At 58.5% G+C, this 17,067-nt stretch overlaps 2 protein-coding genes, 1 long non-coding RNA gene and 1 other non-coding gene across 7 annotated transcripts in view; 3 read left to right on the forward strand and 1 right to left on the reverse strand.

Annotated features, from left to right (window-relative positions):
• The window catches only part of HSD17B14 (hydroxysteroid 17-beta dehydrogenase 14), a gene marked incomplete at its 3' end in the record, with an annotated part of 20,273 nt that extends 7,648 nt beyond the window's left edge, over positions 1-12,625 (forward strand). The window contains 3 exon segments of the mRNA XM_006160182.3: positions 11,998-12,102; positions 12,406-12,473; positions 12,563-12,625. Of these exon segments, the coding sequence (XP_006160244.2) occupies positions 11,998-12,102; positions 12,406-12,473; positions 12,563-12,625 (236 nt within the window).
• On the forward strand, positions 2,779-2,925 carry LOC114009982 (U4 spliceosomal RNA). The gene has a single exon (XR_003551378.1). It is a non-coding gene; the product is annotated as a U4 spliceosomal RNA (small nuclear RNA).
• Positions 12,626-14,164: 1,539 nt separating the features above from the next.
• LOC102473483 (uncharacterized) overlaps positions 14,165-17,067 on the reverse strand; it is an 8,039-nt gene continuing 5,136 nt past the window's right edge. The window contains exons 3-5 of one of the 4 annotated variants that reach the window (XR_003551371.1): positions 15,245-15,363; positions 14,581-14,916; positions 14,165-14,383 (exon numbers count right to left, since the gene is read on the reverse strand). This is a non-coding gene — a long non-coding RNA (uncharacterized LOC102473483). Of the gene's footprint in view, positions 14,917-15,244; positions 15,364-17,067 lie in introns of all 4 variants that reach the window. The other 3 variants (XR_001371263.2, XR_001371264.2, XR_001371262.2) reach the window with 3 other exon arrangements.
• BCAT2 (branched chain amino acid transaminase 2) overlaps positions 14,563-17,067 on the forward strand; it is a 32,404-nt gene continuing 29,899 nt past the window's right edge. The window contains exon 1 of the mRNA XM_027776453.1: positions 14,563-14,694. Within this exon, the coding sequence (XP_027632254.1) occupies positions 14,671-14,694 (24 nt within the window). The 5' untranslated portion in view covers positions 14,563-14,670. The remainder of the gene's footprint in view (positions 14,695-17,067) is intronic.

Consider the following 17,067-nt stretch of genomic DNA (forward strand, 5'->3'; position numbering starts at 1 on the left):
CCACAGCTGGGCCTCACCCCCCCACAGCTGGGCCTTACCCCCACAGCTGGTCCTCACCCCCCCACAGCTGGTCCTTACCCCCCACAGCTGGGCCTCACCTCCCACAGCTGGGCCTCACCCCCCACAGCTGGTCCTCACTCCCCCTCAGCTGGGCCTCACCTCCCACAGCTGGGCCTCACCCCCCACAGCTGGTCCTCACTCCCCCTCAGCTGGGCCTCACCTCCCACAGCTGGGCCTCACCCCCCACAGCTGGTCCTCACTCCCCCTCAGCTGGGCCTCACCTCCCACAGCTGGGCCTCACCCCCCACAGCTGGTCCTCACTCCCCCTCAGCTGGGCCTCACCTCCCACAGCTGGGCCTCACCCCCCACAGCTGGTCCTCACTCCCCCTCAGCTGGGCCTCACCTCCCACAGCTGGGCCTCACCCCCCACAGCTGGTCCTCACTCCCCCTCAGCTGGGCCTCACCTCCCACAGCTGGGCCTCACCCCCCACAGCTGGTCCTCACTCCCCCTCAGCTGGGCCTCACCTCCCACAGCTGGGCCTCACCCCCCACAGCTGGTCCTCACTCCCCCTCAGCTGGGCCTCACCTCCCACAGCTGGGCCTCACCCCCCACAGCTGGTCCTCACTCCCCCTCAGCTGGGCCTCACCTCCCACAGCTGGGCCTCACCCCCCACAGCTGGTCCTCACTCCCCCTCAGCTGGGCCTCACCTCCCACAGCTGGGCCTCACCCCCCACAGCTGGTCCTCACTCCCCCTCAGCTGGGCCTCACCTCCCACAGCTGGGCCTCACCCCCCACAGCTGGTCCTCACTCCCCCTCAGCTGGGCCTCACCTCCCACAGCTGGGCCTCACCCCCCACAGCTGGTCCTCACTCCCCCTCAGCTGGGCCTCACCTCCCACAGCTGGGCCTCACCCCCCACAGCTGGTCCTCACTCCCCCTCAGCTGGGCCTCACCTCCCACAGCTGGGCCTCACCCCCCACAGCTGGTCCTCACTCCCCCTCAGCTGGGCCTCACCTCCCACAGCTGGGCCTCACCCCCCACAGCTGGTCCTCACTCCCCCTCAGCTGGGCCTCACCTCCCACAGCTGGGCCTCACCCCCCACAGCTGGTCCTCACTCCCCCTCAGCTGGGCCTCACCTCCCACAGCTGGGCCTCACCCCCCACAGCTGGTCCTCACTCCCCCTCAGCTGGGCCTCACCTCCCACAGCTGGGCCTCACCCCCCACAGCTGGTCCTCACTCCCCCTCAGCTGGGCCTCACCTCCCACAGCTGGGCCTCACCCCCCCACAGCTTGTCCTTACCCCCCATAGCTGGTCCCCATCCCCCACAGCTGGTTCCCATCCCCCACAGCTGGTCCCCACCCCCCATAGCTGGGCCCCATCCCCCTGTAGCTGGTCCCCGTTCCCCCTAGGGGATCCTGGACCTCCTCTTTCTCTGGCACCTCCCCGAAAGGCCCTTCTACCCGTCCTTGCTGTGGGGCCTCTGCACACACTTCTCTTCGCTTTGATCTCAGCTCGCTTTCTTCACCAGTTTAAGTCCTTCCTTCCTTCCTTCCTTCCTTTCTCCCATGAGCAACACAGTGACAGAGAAAGGACGGAGAGACAGAGAGCCAGCACCCCCTGCAGGGTCTGACGCTGTTACCCGCCTTCAGCCTCAGCCCACCCTGAGCAGGGGCACAGGTGTGCCTGGCGGGCTCAGGGAGGGCTTGGGGTTTGAACCCAGACCTCCCCCAGTGGGTCTGCTTCGCAGGGCATTATGTTTGACTTGCACCACTGCCCCCCCCCCCATAGCACTATATATTTGTGGTCATGTGGGATTCAGCTCCCTTAACCCCTGAGCTACAGGCTGCTCTTTTTTGTTTTTTTTTGCTAGAGGGTGCCTGCGTGAGAGAGAGAGAGAGAGAGAGAGAGAGAGAGTGAGCCTTTGCAAGAAAAGGTTCCTTCTCTTCCACATCCTGCTACTTTTAAGATTTTGAGCACATGTGCACATGTTCTCAGCGTGTGTTCCAAGCTGCTGGATCTGGGACTTGAACCATGAACCTGGCCATGTGGGATCCAACTGCCTTCATGCAATGGGCTGGCCCCTGAGCACTTTCAAATAAACTCATCAACCGATATTGGCTGAGCGCCAGCAATGGCTGAGCGCTGGGCACACGATGAGAGAACGGACCGATCCCTGTCCCGGGGGAGTCGAGGGTCTAGTGTGGCAGGCAGTGAGGAAGTGAAAACGGAACAGAAGACCAGGGAATGCGAAATGCCGTGCAAAGCGAGGACAGCAGGGGACAGAGTGACAGCTGTCCATGTATGCTTTTTCACCAAACTGGTTTTTGCTATAGGTCGTGTGCCCTCAGCAGAGAGAGACAGGGAAGAGAGACAGAGAGCAGAGAGGAAGTCAGAAATCACCCCTCAGCCCGGGAGAGGATGGCCATGCCACAGTCTCTTCTCCCCCCCACCCCCCAGGATTTTGGATATGCACACTCCTGTGCCTGGTGTGATTTTCAAGCCACCAAGTTGAGGACTCGAGTCAGCCATGTGGGATCCAGTGCCTTACCCTCCATGCCACCTGCTGGTTCCTTAAAACTTTGTGTTAAGGCGTTTCGCAAGTCTCCAGGAAAGGAGGGAGACTTGTGTGTCGAACCCTGAATGCCCATCACCCCGCACCAATAATTCTGCTATTCTTGTGGACTCCTTGCGTTTTTGCTTTGTTTCTTCTTTGTTCTTTTTCTGTACTATTGTAAAGTAAATCTAAGGCATCATACTGTCACTCATACATTATCTGTGTAGCTTTGCGCAGTGGCAGTATCGTAGCCAATGAGGTTTATCCGAGGCGCGATTATTGCTAATAAATTATCTGTGTATCTTACCAGTGAGGGCTTCAAACAGTGCATGGAAACTGCCTTGGGAAGAACTGTGGGTTTCAGCTTTGTTGCACCAAGATAAACCCGTGCTTTAATTCTGTTCATGAGCTTTTTGCAGTCCCCTTGTATCTATCAGCGTCGGGACTTTAGGGGACAGTGGCCGAGGAAGGGCTCTCTGAGAGCTGACAACCCCAAGGAGGTGTTGCAGGGAGAGGCAGGGCAGAGGAGCAGTCAGTGCAAAGTTGCTGGGTGGGCCGGTGCTGGGGTGTGGGAAGAACAGCGAGGAAGCCGGTGCGGCTAGGGCAAGAAGGGGAGAGGCAGCCAGGGCCCAGGTCATGCCGGACCTGGTGGGCGACACTTGTTCAGGAAGCCCCAAAGGGTTCTGAACGGGACAGGCTGCCATAGGCGGGGACTGGCGCCCCTGGTGGCCGTGTGGGGAACAGGCGGAGGAGGCGCGCCCAGCGCGGAGGTGGCTCGTACAGAGAGGAGTGGGGAGGAGGGGACGAGCCGTCAGGTTCTGGAGCCACGTCGCAGGTCCAGTTATCAGGATCTCCTTATAGACCAGGCCCACAGGTGGCCTCGGGAAATAAGGAAGGGGGTGGGTGTCGGGGGTGTATTTCCGCATCGTCATCCCCAGGAAGCACAGGGCAGAGCCGCGCCCGGGCAGCCCAGGAGGGGCGCGTCGGTGCTGCGGTGGGGCGCTGGGTGCGGGGTGAGATCTGGGGACAGCAGTCTGAGGCTGGAGGGCATGGGAGGGCGTAGTTTAGACAGAGATGGGGAGGTCAGAGGACTTGGGGAGCACGAAGCTGGGGAAGCTGGGGTGCTGCGCGGTCCCGTCTGAGATCCGAGTGAAATGTCCCTGGCAGTGGGGTGATCCGTGCTGACTGATGAACGCGCTCCTGCCCCACCTCTGTTGGCTCAGATTGACCCAGCTCTTAAACCCCTCCGGTAAGACCCGCACTGCGCGGGCCGGGCCGGGCCGGCCGGCGGGGAGGGTTCAGAACTTGCGCATATTCTCATCAGTCAGCATTTAGAAAGGCAGAGAGGGGCCAGGAGGCGGCAGGTGGTTAAGGGGCTGGACTCCCATATGGCCGCTGCCGCCCTGGTTAGGGGCTTGAAAATCAGAGGGGCCGTGTGCAAGCCTGGTGCCCAAAATCCCAGGAGGAGAATGCAAGAGGAGGGATTGCAGCGGGGCCAACGGGGAGGGGGGGGGAGTAGCTTCTCACTTTCCCTCTCACTGTCTCTCTGGTGAGTGGATGGGAACAACCTTAAAAAAAGATTTTACACAGGGACCAGCAGTTAGCGTAATGGCTATGTCGCTGGACTCCCACGTAGTCGACCACAGTTCGCGTCCCAGACCTGGTGGCTTAAAACTCACGCCGGGCGGGTGTGCGTGCGTGCCCAAGATCCCAAGAGGAGAATGGAGGAGAAGGGATTGCAGCGTGGCCATCCCCCCTGGGGGGTGATTTCTCGCTTTCTGTCTCTCTGTCTCTCTCTGTCTCTCTGTCTGTCTGGCGAGCGCAAGCGCCCTATAGCAAAAACAAACCTCCACATTCTGGTTGCTCTTGAAAAGTCGGCAGAGTTGGTGAGCTGGAGCCCTAGGGCAGGAATCCCCTATGCAGACCAGCTTTCGGTGGCATCCCAGTCCCCACCCCTCCCTATCGTGCCCCCTGACCCTGTCACCTACGAGTGACTTGGACAGAAGCCTCACGTGGGAGTCAAGGCCTGGAGCCCACACTGTGCGTGCGAGTTACTCAATGGAGGCGCAGAGGCTCCTGTGGCGCTTCCCTCGGAGTTGCTCTGAGCCTTGATGAGACGAAGTGAAGTGCCCGCCCCCACGTGAGAGAACTTACCCCCGAGCTGCCGAGCTGCCGCTGCCGAGATTTATCATCAACTTCGGACCGCTGTGTTTCGGGGTCAGCCCTAGATACGAGTTGGGCAAACGGTGTCTGGGAAGTAGAAGGGAAGAGGTGAGTAGAGTGGAGCCAAGTGGGAGGGGAGGGGAGGGGAGGGGAGGAGAAGCACGGCAGAGGGAGTTTCAACACCCAGGAGAGTGCGAAGGCCTGGGGCAGGAACCACTGGGAGTATCTTTGATTTTTAGAGGTTCGCTATAGGGCTCATGCACTCACCAGAGAGAGACAGAGAGCGAGATAAATAATAATTATTATTTGTTTTGAATTTGGCTGGGGGGAGTGAGAAAGCAGGCTCCAGGTGTGGGACTTGAACCGTGGTTGGCTATGTGAGTCTAGCGCTTTGACTACCACGCCACCTGCCGGCCAAAGGGCGCATGTGCTCCTCAGAGAGCAACAGATAGGACGAGAGAGGAAGCGCCCACAATGGAGTGTGGTCACACCACAACCTCTTCCCTCGTTTCTCCATCCCGTCGGGGTCTTGGGCACACATGCACACATACCTGGCGTGTTTTTCAAGCTTCCAGGCCCGGGACTCAAACCGTACAATTGGCCATGTGGGACCCAGCTGCCCCCACCACACCACCGCCAGCTGGCCCTTCATAACAAAATTTAAAATAATGATTTATTTATTTATTTTGGAGACTTTTTTTTTTTTTTTTTTTTTCTTTGTGGGTAACGTGCGTTCACCAGAAAGACAGAGACAGAGGGATAGAAAGCGAGAGATCACCCCCGAGGGGGGATGGTCACGCCACAATCCTTTCTCCTCCATTCTCCTCTCGGGGTCTGGGGCACGCACATGCACACGCTCCTGGCATGAGTTTAAGCCACCGGGTCCGGGACTCAAACCACGGTCAACTACATGGGAGTTCAGTGACATAGCCATTACGCCAACTACTGGTCCCTTGAATTGTATTTATTATTATTACTATTTAATTACTAGAGGGGACATGTGTTCACCAGAGAGAGAGAATGTGAGAAAGCAAGCTGCCAGGTCCGGAACTTGAATTGCGGTCGGCCGTGTGGGAGTCCAGCGCCATCTCCTCAAACACCCTCCTCGGCTTTACTCCTGATGGAGCGCATCACATTGACAGACAGATGGGCATCTCCTCAGGGTCTACTCTGCCTCCATCTCCTTCCTCCTTTCCATCCTCCCGTCGGATCCTCGGCCCCTACCCCTTTGCCCAGTGTGTTTTGGGTGGACCTGGCTGGGGATTCGAACTATAGTCGCCACGTGGGACCCACCCTCTCTTGGGCAGTGCGTTATTGCTGGGCCATACAGCTGCCCTCTCCTTGGACACTTAAGTGTTGACTCTGGGCCCTGCCGGGCTCCTCGAATCAGAATCTCTGGGTCTTCGGCTTCCCTAGTGGACGCCAATCCAAGCCGAAGTTTGAGGTTCCCTTGGCTAGAGAAAACAAAGCCGGGACTCAGGTTTTGCGTGGTCAAGGACTTGATAACCCGGTGGGCAGGAGACGTCCGAGCACAGGGCGACCCACAGAGCTGCACTGGCTCTCAGAGGCCGTTCCTCGGTCGATTAAACACCCACTGAGCATCTGCGGGTGCCAGGCAACATCCCAGGTGCTGGGGTCAAGGTCCACGCGGTCCCTGGCCTCACCGGTGTGGGGCGTGCAGTCGAGGCCATCAGAGGGACTTCCTGAGGCTCAGTGTGTCTCGCCTTCCGAAGGAGGAGGGCATGGTCTGGAGACGGGCTTGTCCTGGGAGTCAGGTCAGGCTTCCTGGGAGAAGCGAAAGATGAGAGTGTTAACTGTGTGGGGAAAGAGGCCTTCCTGACCAGGGAACGGAGGGGCGAAGGCCCCGCAGTGAGAGAGGGTTTGGTGCTGTCAGGAGGCCGGGTACAGGGTTAGGATGGCGTGCTGTGACTAGGAGCTAGGGCAGGGGCCAGACCACACAGGGCCTTGGGGGCCGCGCTGAGGCCTCTGCTCTATCTCAGGAGCAGTAGGGAGCCATGGAAGGTACTTGAGCAAGGGAGCGATGTAACTGTTAACTGGCCTGTCGGCTCTTGTCTGAGGAACAGATCAGAAGGCAAAGTGTGAGAGCAGGAGACTTGTGCAGTTGTCCTGCCCTGTCCTGCGGGGGTCAGGCCCAGGGCCCCACCCCACCCCTGGGTTACAAACTCTGAAGACGCTCACGTGCCTTACATAAAAGCGTCGTGGGGCCTGCCCATGCGCAGTGGCGAGGCCCAGTGGTCTTCGAGATGACCCCAGTAGGAGGGTTTCTGGGCCACATCTGAGACCACCCAGCTGCACCAGGCGTTATGTGACCGGGTTGGCTGGCTGAAGCTGGGGGACACGGCGTCAGGGCCCTGCTGGGGTGCCGTCTGTCTCTGCCTCTCTGTCTCGTTCTCTTTTGGAGTCTCATTGATACAGGAAATAAATAAGCTTTAAAATGACGCACCTGGCCTGTGTACACCCCCGCCTGGAGGTCACTTACAGTACTCACTGCCGCGGACGTGCTCTGTAAATATTTGTTACGCTGAGTTGGTTTTTCTTAATTAAGTTTGTGCATTTCTTTCTTCCACGAGGGAGAGAGACAGAGGACGAGACGGCACCCCCCAGCAGGGCCCTGCCACCCCCGCCCCTAGCTTCAGTGGACAACCTCTGGTCATGGGCCGGGTGTTGCTCTCAGAGGTCTCCGGGCGTGACCCTGGCCCTCCCACGGGGGTGTGCTCGCACAGCCTGCGTCTCACTGCCTCCCGGATCGCTCGTCTTACCCCTGCCTTGTCGTCCTGTATTGTTTGTATCGCTTTATTATTATTATTTTTTAGGCGTTTGCCATAGGGCACATGCACTCTCCAGAGACAGAGCTAAAGTGAGGGGTCCCCCCGGGGGGATGGCCACGCTACAACCCCTTCTCCTCCAGCCTCGTCCTGCAATTTCAGGCGCACGTACACGTGCCTGCTGTGATTTTCCTTTCCCCTTTTTTTAAGAGATTTTTGCTATAGTGCACATGGGCTCGCCAGACAGACAGAGAGACAGAGAGATAGAAAGTGAGAAATCACCCCCCAGGGGGGATGGCCATGCCACAATGCTTTCTCCTCGGTGCTCTCTGGATTTTGGGCACGCATGCACACGTGTCCTGCGTGAATTTTAAGCTGCTGGGTCTGGGACTCGAACCACAGTCAACTACATGAGAGTCCAGCGATGTAACCATTATGCCATCTGCTGGTCCCATCCTGGTGTGACTTTCAAGCTGTCAGGATCAGGACTTGAACTGCAGTTGACCATGTGGGAGTCCAGCGCCCTGCCCTCCACACCTGCTGGCCCTGTTACTACTTTTTATGTAGTTTATATAGTCAGTTTTGAGAATTTCTGAGTCCATGCATGGAAAGCCCACAGACACGGAGCTCCAGCTGTACTGGGAGAGGGTCCCCTTTGTCCAGGTGAGAAGTGGTGACCCTCACGACCTCACGCGACCCGGCCCTGCCACCAAACACCGAGGCTCGGCCCCGCCTCAGGGCCTGTGCACTCTCTGCCGCCCGCCCGGCGAGTTCTCCAGACACCCCCACGGCTCGCACACGCGTGTCTGCTCAAACGCCACCTTTCTGAAGTGCCCTCAACACCCCGTGTAACCTGCACCCCGCACTCGCCCCCTCCTGCTCCCTCACAGGCCGGCGGAGATCTCTGTGGGCTCCCTGGCACTACCACAGTATCTGGCACGCAGTAGGTGCTCAGCAAGTGTTGGCTGAAGCACTGAGTGAGGCCGAGTGTGCGTGGGCACGGGAGGCCCTCAGGAGGTGCAGTGCCTGCTGACCATGGCTGGGGGGGGAGCCGGTGTTGAGCGGGTGGGGACACCTGTCTCCGCATGAGAGGTTGGGTGGTAGTGAGCCCACAACTGAGCAGGGGGCCAGGGCAGGGGCACGTTGTAGAGGACACTGAGGGGCTGTCCAGGGCTAGGGGTTCAGGAGCTCCAGAAGGGGGCTCCCAGGGAGATTTAAGAGAGCCTGGTGGGAAACCAGGGAAGTCCCCGCCGCAGAGTGAGAAGCAGGCCAGGAGCCAATGTTTCCGGGAACCAGGTCAGGCCGGCCTAGGCTGGAGGAGGTCAGGAGAACAGATCAGGTGTCCGAAGTGGGGGGGGCAGGAGGTGCAGGTCAGTGACAGCCCAGCAGGCCCTGGCTGGGCCCTGGAGCTGCTGAGTTTAGGTGCTCAGTGACCTCGAGGGGGCGGGGCAAGGACACTGGCCTTGGAATGCGTGGAGGGTCAGGAAGGACCTTGGGAGGTGGGGACAAATATTTATCGAGCGCCAGCTGTGTGCCGCAGTAGGTGCTCAGCAAGTGTTGGCTGAAGGACTGAGTGAGGCCAAGTGTGCGTGGGCACTGGAGGCCCTCAGGAGGTGCAGTGCCTGCTGGCCATGGCTGGGAGGGGAGACGGCATTGCGGCATGGAGCGGGTGGGGACACCTGTCTCCGCATGAGAGGTTGGGTGGTAGTGAGCCCACAACTGAGCAGGGGGCCAGGGCAGGGGCACGTTGTAGAGGACACTGAGGGGCTGTCCAGGGCTAGGGGTTCAGGAGCTCCAGAAGGGGGCTCCCAGGGAGATTTAAGAGAGCCTGGTGGGAAACCAGGGAAGTCCCCGCCGCAGAGTGAGAAGCAGGCCAGGAGCCAATGTTTCCGGGAACCAGGTCAGGCCGGCCTAGGCTGGAGGAGGTCAGGAGAACAGATCAGGTGTCCGAAGTGGGGGGGGCAGGAGGTGCAGGTCAGTGACAGCCCAGCAGGCCCTGGCTGGGCCCTGGAGCTGCTGAGTTTAGGTGCTCAGTGACCTCGAGGGGGCGGGGCAAGGACACTGGCCTTGGAATGCGTGGAGGGTCAGAAAGGACCTTGGGAGCTGGGGACAAATATTTATCGAGCGCCAGTTGTGTGCTCAGTGCTGGGGAGGGTGGCCGAGGGGCCACGTCCCAACCTTGGGAGCCTCGTTTTAGGGTGCTGTGGGGAGGACGCTCAGTAGCCGGGCAGGTGTGAGTTTGGGAAGGGAACTCTTGCATGGCGGGGCAGGCCAGGCAGGGGCTGGAGGGGGAGGGTGTCAAGGCCTCAACACCCACACCACCCAGCTCCTGCTCGCCACTACCCTAGAGTGCTCCGAGGGTTCGGTTTGGTTTGGTTTTTGCCATAGGGTATGTTTGCTCACCAGAGGTGGAGTGGAAGTTGGTGGGGGGGGAGTAGCCACGCCACAATCCCTTCTCCATATCCTCTCAGGATTTGGGGTACGCATGGACACACTTCCAGTGTCATTTTTTTTTTTAAGAATTATTTTATTTAACTTTATTTATTTTATTTGCTTATTTTAATTTGGCCAGAGAGACAGAGAGAGAGAGAGAGAGAGAGAAAGCAAGCCACCAGGCAGGTCCGGGACTCGAACTGCAGTCTCCCATGTGGGAGTCCAGCGCCCTCAAGCACCATGCCCCCTGCCAGCCCCTCCAGTGTGATTTTTTTTTTAAAGATTTATTTTAATTTTATTTATTCACTCATTTTTAAAAATAATTATTTTATTTAACTTTTTTATTTATTATTTATTCATTTGTTTATTTCAATTCGACCAGAGAGGGACAGAGTGAGAGAGAGAGAGAGTGAGAAAGCAAGCCGCCAGGTCCAGGACGTGAACCATGGTCGGCCATGTGGGAATCCAGCACTTTTAACCACCATGCCACCTGCCGGCCCTGATTCATTCATTTTTTAACTTGACGAGAGAGATACAGAAAGAGAGGGAAAGTGAGAAAGCAAGCCACCAGGTCCAGGACTTGAACCATCGTCAACTACGTGGGAGTGTCCAGTGCCTTACCCACCACGCCACCTGGTGGCCCCAGAAATCTTTTCTTAAAAAGTTTATTTATGGGGCCTGCAGGTGGCATGGTGACTGAGGTGCTGGACTCCCACTATGTCCGACTGTGGTTCGAATCCTGGACCTGGTCCTGACAGTTCTACAGAACAGCCAGGGAGGGCCTCTGAGGGGGTGACGTTCGAACAGGGATTGCCGAAGCTGGAGACGTGGCTTTTCCCTGGACTGTCTTGGTTTTGTGTCGAATCTGTGAACTGAAAATCCATGTCCCTGCAAACTCTGCGGCCCTGGGCAAACCGGTACAGCTGGTCACTCTAGGAGTGGGTCCTGCAGCCCTCAGGAGAATGTCGGGGTACAGCAGGTGCAAACGCCCTGAGGTCAGCTGTGTTCCACCGAGAGAAGAGGATGGAGGCCGTTTGTGAGGGACGGAGAAGTCGGAGCACCTGGGTGCGTGGAGGGCGAGCTCACTTATGAACAGGGCCCACTCCCGGAGCCTCCTGGTGTCGGTTTGCTATCATTAATCTTTAGTGGCAGGAATAGGTCTTGCCTGGCCAGCCCAGCTGCCCAAAGCAGGCGAGAGGAAAGATGGGACTTGAGTTTATCCAAGGTCATGTGTGGTTAAAGGTCACATGTAGGCTGAGAGAGTTGGAAGAGACAGAAGGAGCAAGAGACACAGAGAAAGAGCCTGGGGGCCTCCGGGTGGCCAGGGAGGTGCAGGGGAGAATGCTGCAGAGTACAGCGCGTTCCCTGGAGGCTCTGACCACAGAGCTCCCACGAAACTCAGAGAGTCTGGCCCGCCGCGCAGGAAAGAACTTCCTCCCATTTTTGCAAACTAAGCAGTCTTCTGGATCTTTCTTGCATTGTCCTTCTCACTATTCTTTTTTTTTTTTTTTGGAGAGGTTTTTGCTATAGGGCGCATGCACTCGCCGGAGAGCCAGAGAGAGACAAAGAGACAGAAAGCGAGAAATCACTCCCAGGGGAGATGGCCACGCCGCAATCCCTTCTCCTCCATTCTCCTCTCGGGATCTTTGGCACACGCGCACATGCGCCTGGCGTGAGTTTAAGCCACCAGGTCCAGGACTTGAACTGTGGTCGACTACGTGGGAGTCCAGCGACATAGCCATTACGCTAGCTGCTGGTCCCCACGTTTTCCTTCTTGATATGAACAGGAATTTTAGTAACATACAAAGAGTCAGGGAGAGAAAGAGAGTCGAAGACCTAGGAGGAAAGACAGGGACAAGGAGACAAGGAGAGACCCCTTGGCTGGTGAGACCCAGAGACCTAGGGCAAACCTGGACGGCGCTAGATGCTGTCTCAACGCACCATGGAGCTCAGCCAGGAGCCCACCCGCGAGACGGCTGTCCCAGGTGTCAGGGTGCCCGTGGCTGCATCTCGGTGGGCGGGGATAGAGCCTGGTGGCTTATTTTGTGTCTCATCTCCTTAGCTTGCCCTCCCCCACCTGCGGAAGAGCCGGGGCAATGTCATCAACATCTCCAGCCTGGTCGGGGCCATCGGCCAGGCCCAGGCAGTTCCCTACGTGGCCACCAAGGTACATCGGCCCCTGCCCGTCCTTCCCTTCCCTTCCCGTCTCGCTCCCCATGGGCCTGAGCTTGGGGGCCAGGACCTAGCAGGACCCCAGGCTGGAGACCAGCAGCCAGCTCCCAGATCCAGCCCTGACGCATAATGATGCGGCAAATCGCAAGGTGCCTAGTTTCTGCCAAGAAATGGGACTTGGGGGAACCACAGGCAGCCTGCAAGGAGAGCCCGACCTCCACGCTGACACCCTGCCTGATACCCCGGCGGGGAGGGCCCTGGTGCTGGAGACTGAGCTCCAGCTCCCTGTTTTTTGCAGGGGGCGGTAACAGCCATGACCAAAGCCCTGGCCCTGGATGAGAGTCAGTATGGTGTTCGAGTCAACTGGTGAGCAGCCCCAATAGGCTGAGAACATCGGGGGGACTTGGAGGGCCGGGACACAGTCTTGATCCGATCCCCTCTCCACCTTGTCCCAGTATCTCCCCAGGAAACATCTGGACCCCGTTGTGGGAGGAGCTGGCAACCCTAACCCCAGACCCTAAGGCCACCTCCCAGCCCCTGGGCCGCATGGGCCAGCCAGCCGAGGTGGGGGCTGCTGCGGTGTTCCTGGCCTCCGAAGCCACCTTCTGCACAGGCACCGAGCTGCTCGTGACAGGCGAAGCAGAGCTGGGGTATGGGCGCAAGGCCACTCGGGGCGCCCCTGTGGACAGCCCAGCTCTCCCTCCTTGATTCCCCACATTTCCACTTGGGCCTCCCTGCCTAGGACTGTCCCATCTCAAACCCCAACTCTGCCATCTGCCTCCCCCCAGACCTGACTGACACTCGCTCAGGAATGTGCCCATAAAAGGTTTGCAGCCAGAGGACCTCGTGCTATTCCCTTCCGCCTGTACGGAGTCCCGCCACACCAGCCCCCTCCCTGACCCCCGGTGTCGCCTCCACCCTGCGGGAGCAGAGACCTTGCTGCAGGTGCCGGATGTTGCTAGCACCTGTCACCTGTGTCACCTGGGGCTCCAGGGGAAGGTAGAGCCTTTTGGCTTCACTAGCCCGCTAATTAAAGGGCCCGCAGGGGAGAGTAAATTAAGCGCTAATTGGGAGATAATGGAGGAGAGGCAGAAAGGCCTCGGTACTCCCAGCTCTAAAGGGAAAGTTTGGGCCTCCTTGCCTCTAGGGTAGGGAGGTGGCCCCGCGGCTCCCGAGGCAAGCCAGGGGTTGACACATCTAGGTCAGAGGGAGAAGGGGCTGGGGCCTGGGACTTCAGGTTTGGGACAGGAGGACCCTGGGTGGCGCGGGGCGCAGTCGCGGGCACGCCTCCCAGGTGAGGGGGGTGGGGGCGTACAGCTGCCGCGGATTGGCCGCGCCGGGGGTGTGCGGCAATCGCTGATTGGCTGCGCCGGGGGCGGGGCGGCAATCGCTGATTGGCTGCTCCGGGGGCGGGAGCGGCCTGGGGGCGGTGGCCCTAAGGTCCCAGGCTGGGAAGCGGGGGAGGACTGGGGAAAAGAAAAACAGGGCAACGCCCTGCGGGGGAGGGCTCGGAATTTTAGCTGCCTGGGCCAGTGACTTTTAGGGGACAGGACTTGGAGGCATCATGGGGGTACAATTTGGGGACAGATTGTTCCAGGGTAGAATTACGGAGGTACAGTGGCCAAGGGATAAGCTCTTGCCATCACAGTAACCCGGATGCAGGAGTTTGGGGGGCGTCTGACCACAGGCTTGGCGGACACACAGCAGGTGTGAGGGATCAGAGGGATTCTGAAGGGCTGTCATCGGCTGAACTCCGCCTCCGTCCGAGGTTGGGGCGACCCTGGCAAAGGGATGCAACCAGGAATCCCTCCTCCAGGTGCTGTTCTTTGCGGCTCATTGAGGAAAGGGGCCTGAAAACACTGGCAAATCTCGTGTTCCCTAGAAAATACACTGCGCCTTCTCGGTGATAAAAACTACTCAAACGGGGAAATCTGGACCGCAGAGCCAAACTTCCCCTTCTCTACCTGCCTGCCACTCACCTCAGAGGTCTTTCCGCAAAGGCCCATCGCTTCTCCTGTGCATTTGTACGCTAGGAGAGGCCGTGGCGAACATCGTGGGAAAGTGGAATTAAAGCACAAGTTTATTTTGGTGCAATAACACTTGAGGTCCGTGTGGTTTTCCCACAATGCACATTCTCCGTGAACTTTCTGAAGACCTCGCCTCTGTGCCCAGGGTGCTTTTCCTTTTCCGGAGGGGTGGACACACGGAGCTTTCTGCTTCTTACCCTCCCCCTCGTTACCTGGCCTGCTAGTCCGCGCCAGGGCTCCAGGCAGACCCTAGGAGAATGCATTTTTGGAACTTGCAGTGGGCACGATCTCGCACTGCTCGGAGTGTCTGAACAGGCCCGGTGGGGGCTGGGGCAGGGGGTATCAACTCCCGCCCCTCCCAGCGCGTGCATTCAGCAGCAGCGCCCGAGTCCCGGGGCACCCTCCAGCAGGGGAGGCCGGGCCGGTCTCGCGTGGCCCCCTGTTACCCTGCCGGAGAGGGCGTGAGCGGGGCGGAGCCGGAACGTCTCTCTCCCAGGGCGCGCCCCTGGCGGGCACAGTTACCCGCCGCACCGATCATGGCCGCAGCCGCACTGGGGCAGGTGGGTTCGGAGCTCTGAGCCTGGGGGCGGGGGAATCCCGTGGGGGGGCCCACTTCCGGGAGGACCACTCCCGCGCAGCTTCTCCGGCCTGGCGCGGCTCGTCCTGCCCTTGGGTTCCGCTGCGGGATGCAGAGGGGATAGGGCCCCTTGGGAAGGAGCACGAGGCAGTAACAGGCAGGGAGTGAACACCGAGAACGTGAGGCAGGTAGTTGGCGGGGAGGTCTAGACCGAGAGGCAAAGGGGGAGGCATGGAGGAGGGGACTGCAGGGCAGAGGCACCGGAGGGGTGGGGGAGAGGGTGGAGTGACTGTGATTGGGGAAAGTGTCCCTGGGGGCATTAGGGAGGGACCGGCCAGCCTGAGCAGGCGGCTGGATATGGGGCCCAGGACCCCTGGGGGCATTAGGGAGGGCCCGGCCAGCCTGAGCAGGCGGCTGGATACGGGGCCCAGGACCTCTGGGGGTGGCCCTCAGGAGCTGACCGGGAATTGAACCCAAGGTTCTGTTGTCCCGAACTACAGACAGACTGGGAACCCTTGTCTGCAGCTCTGCACCTGGGTTGGAAATGGAGGCAGCTTCTCTTTGTTACAGTGGCAGACCCTCCAGGCACGGGCTAGATGGTCCGCTAGACCGACGGGATATCAAACGGCGGACTTCCTCAGGGTCCACGATTCTAGAGAACAAAGATGGTCAGAGAGAAAGGAAACTGGAAGGAGGTGGTTCCACCCCGTGCAGCTGCAGCAGAGCTGGGGAGGGATTTCCTGTGAACGTGGCACCTGGCTACCCTCCCTCAGCCTGATGAATGGCAGGCAGGTCTTACTCTCAGAAGAGCCCTGGGTAGACCCTGTAGGACAGTTCTGCCATGCGGAGGAGGCAATCTGGGTTTGACCCACACTCCTGGACCGTGGCGGGACAGTCCTGGGCTTTCAGGGGTACAGTTGGGGCTGCGCTCTGAAAGCCCCATCATGGCACGTTCTGGTGTAATAGAGTAGTCCTGGGCTCTGATGGGACAGTCTGGGGAGTTTGGTCCGTTTTTAAAATTTTGCCAGAGGGCTTGTGGGCTCACCAGAGAAGGAAAAGAGCCAGCATTCCCTGTGCAGAATGGTCACGCTGTAACCCTTCTCCACCGTATTCTCCTTCCGGGGTTTTAGGCGCACACATGCACCTGGTGTGTTTCTTCTTCTTTTTTTTTTCTTTTAAATAATTATTTTATTTAACTTTATTTTACTATTGTTACTTTCCAGTTTGATCAGACAGACAGAGAGAGAGAGAGGGAAAGTGAAAGCAAGCCACCAGATTCAGGACTTGAACCTCGTCGGCCATGTGGGAGTCCAGCACCTTTAATCACCATGCCACCTGCCGGCACCCTCTTCTTTTTTTTAAGAGAGATTTTTGCTATAGGGCGCGTGCACTTGTCGGAGAGACAGAGACAGAAAATGAGGAATCATCCCCCGGGGGATGGCCACACTGCAATCTTTCTCCTCCATCCTCCTCTTGGGATCTTGGGCACGCATGCACACAGCTGGCATGAGTTTTAAATCACTGGGTTGGGGCTTGAACCATGAACTACATGGGAGTCCAGTGATGTAACCATTGCGCCATCTGCTGGTCCCTCTGGTGTGTTTCTACAGCTACTGGGTCCAGAACTCAAACGCATGCATGGTTGTCCATATGGGAACCGGTTGACTTAATCATCAGCCTACAGAGCTGGCCTAAGAGTTTTATCCTGTCGTGGAGACGAGTCTAGGGCTGAGTCCCGAGCTCTGATGGAGACAGTCTTGGGGTGTGGAGGAGACATGATTGGCTGTTGGCAGGGACAGTTTTGCGGGGACTAGCCTGAGCACTGTCATGGGGCATAGTCACTATGAAGTCCCTGGGGCCTGAGGAAAGCAGCCCTAGGACATGACAGGAACAGTCCTAGGCCACGGTCCTCACTGATGGTGCTGGGATCTGGAGGGGGACAGTCTTGCTCTGTGTCGTGACAGTATTTAGATCTGTTGGGGACAGTTCTGAGAAGTGACAAGGACAGTGTGGAGTTACGATGGGGCTGGGCTGTCATAGGATAATCCTGATCTGTGATGAGACAGGCCTGGGCTATCAAGACACATTTCTAGGGGCTGGCGGGTGGTGTGGTGGTTAAGGCACTGGGCTCCCACATGGCTGACCGCAGTTAGAGTCCCAGACCTGGCAGCTTGCTAGCTTTCTCTCTCTCAAATTTAAAAATAATAATAAATAAAATTAAATAATTTTTTTCTTTTTTGGAGAAGTTTTTAGCTATAGGGCGTGTGCGCGCACCAGAAAGAGAGAGACAGACAGACAGAAAGCGAGAAATCACCCCCCAGGGGGGATGGCCACGCCGCAATCCCTTCTCCTCTTG

The sequence above is a fragment of the Tupaia chinensis genome, unplaced genomic scaffold, assembly GCF_000334495.1.
Source record: "Tupaia chinensis unplaced genomic scaffold, TupChi_1.0 Scaffold000673_1, whole genome shotgun sequence".
Taxonomy (NCBI): Eukaryota; Metazoa; Chordata; class Mammalia; order Scandentia; family Tupaiidae; genus Tupaia; species Tupaia belangeri.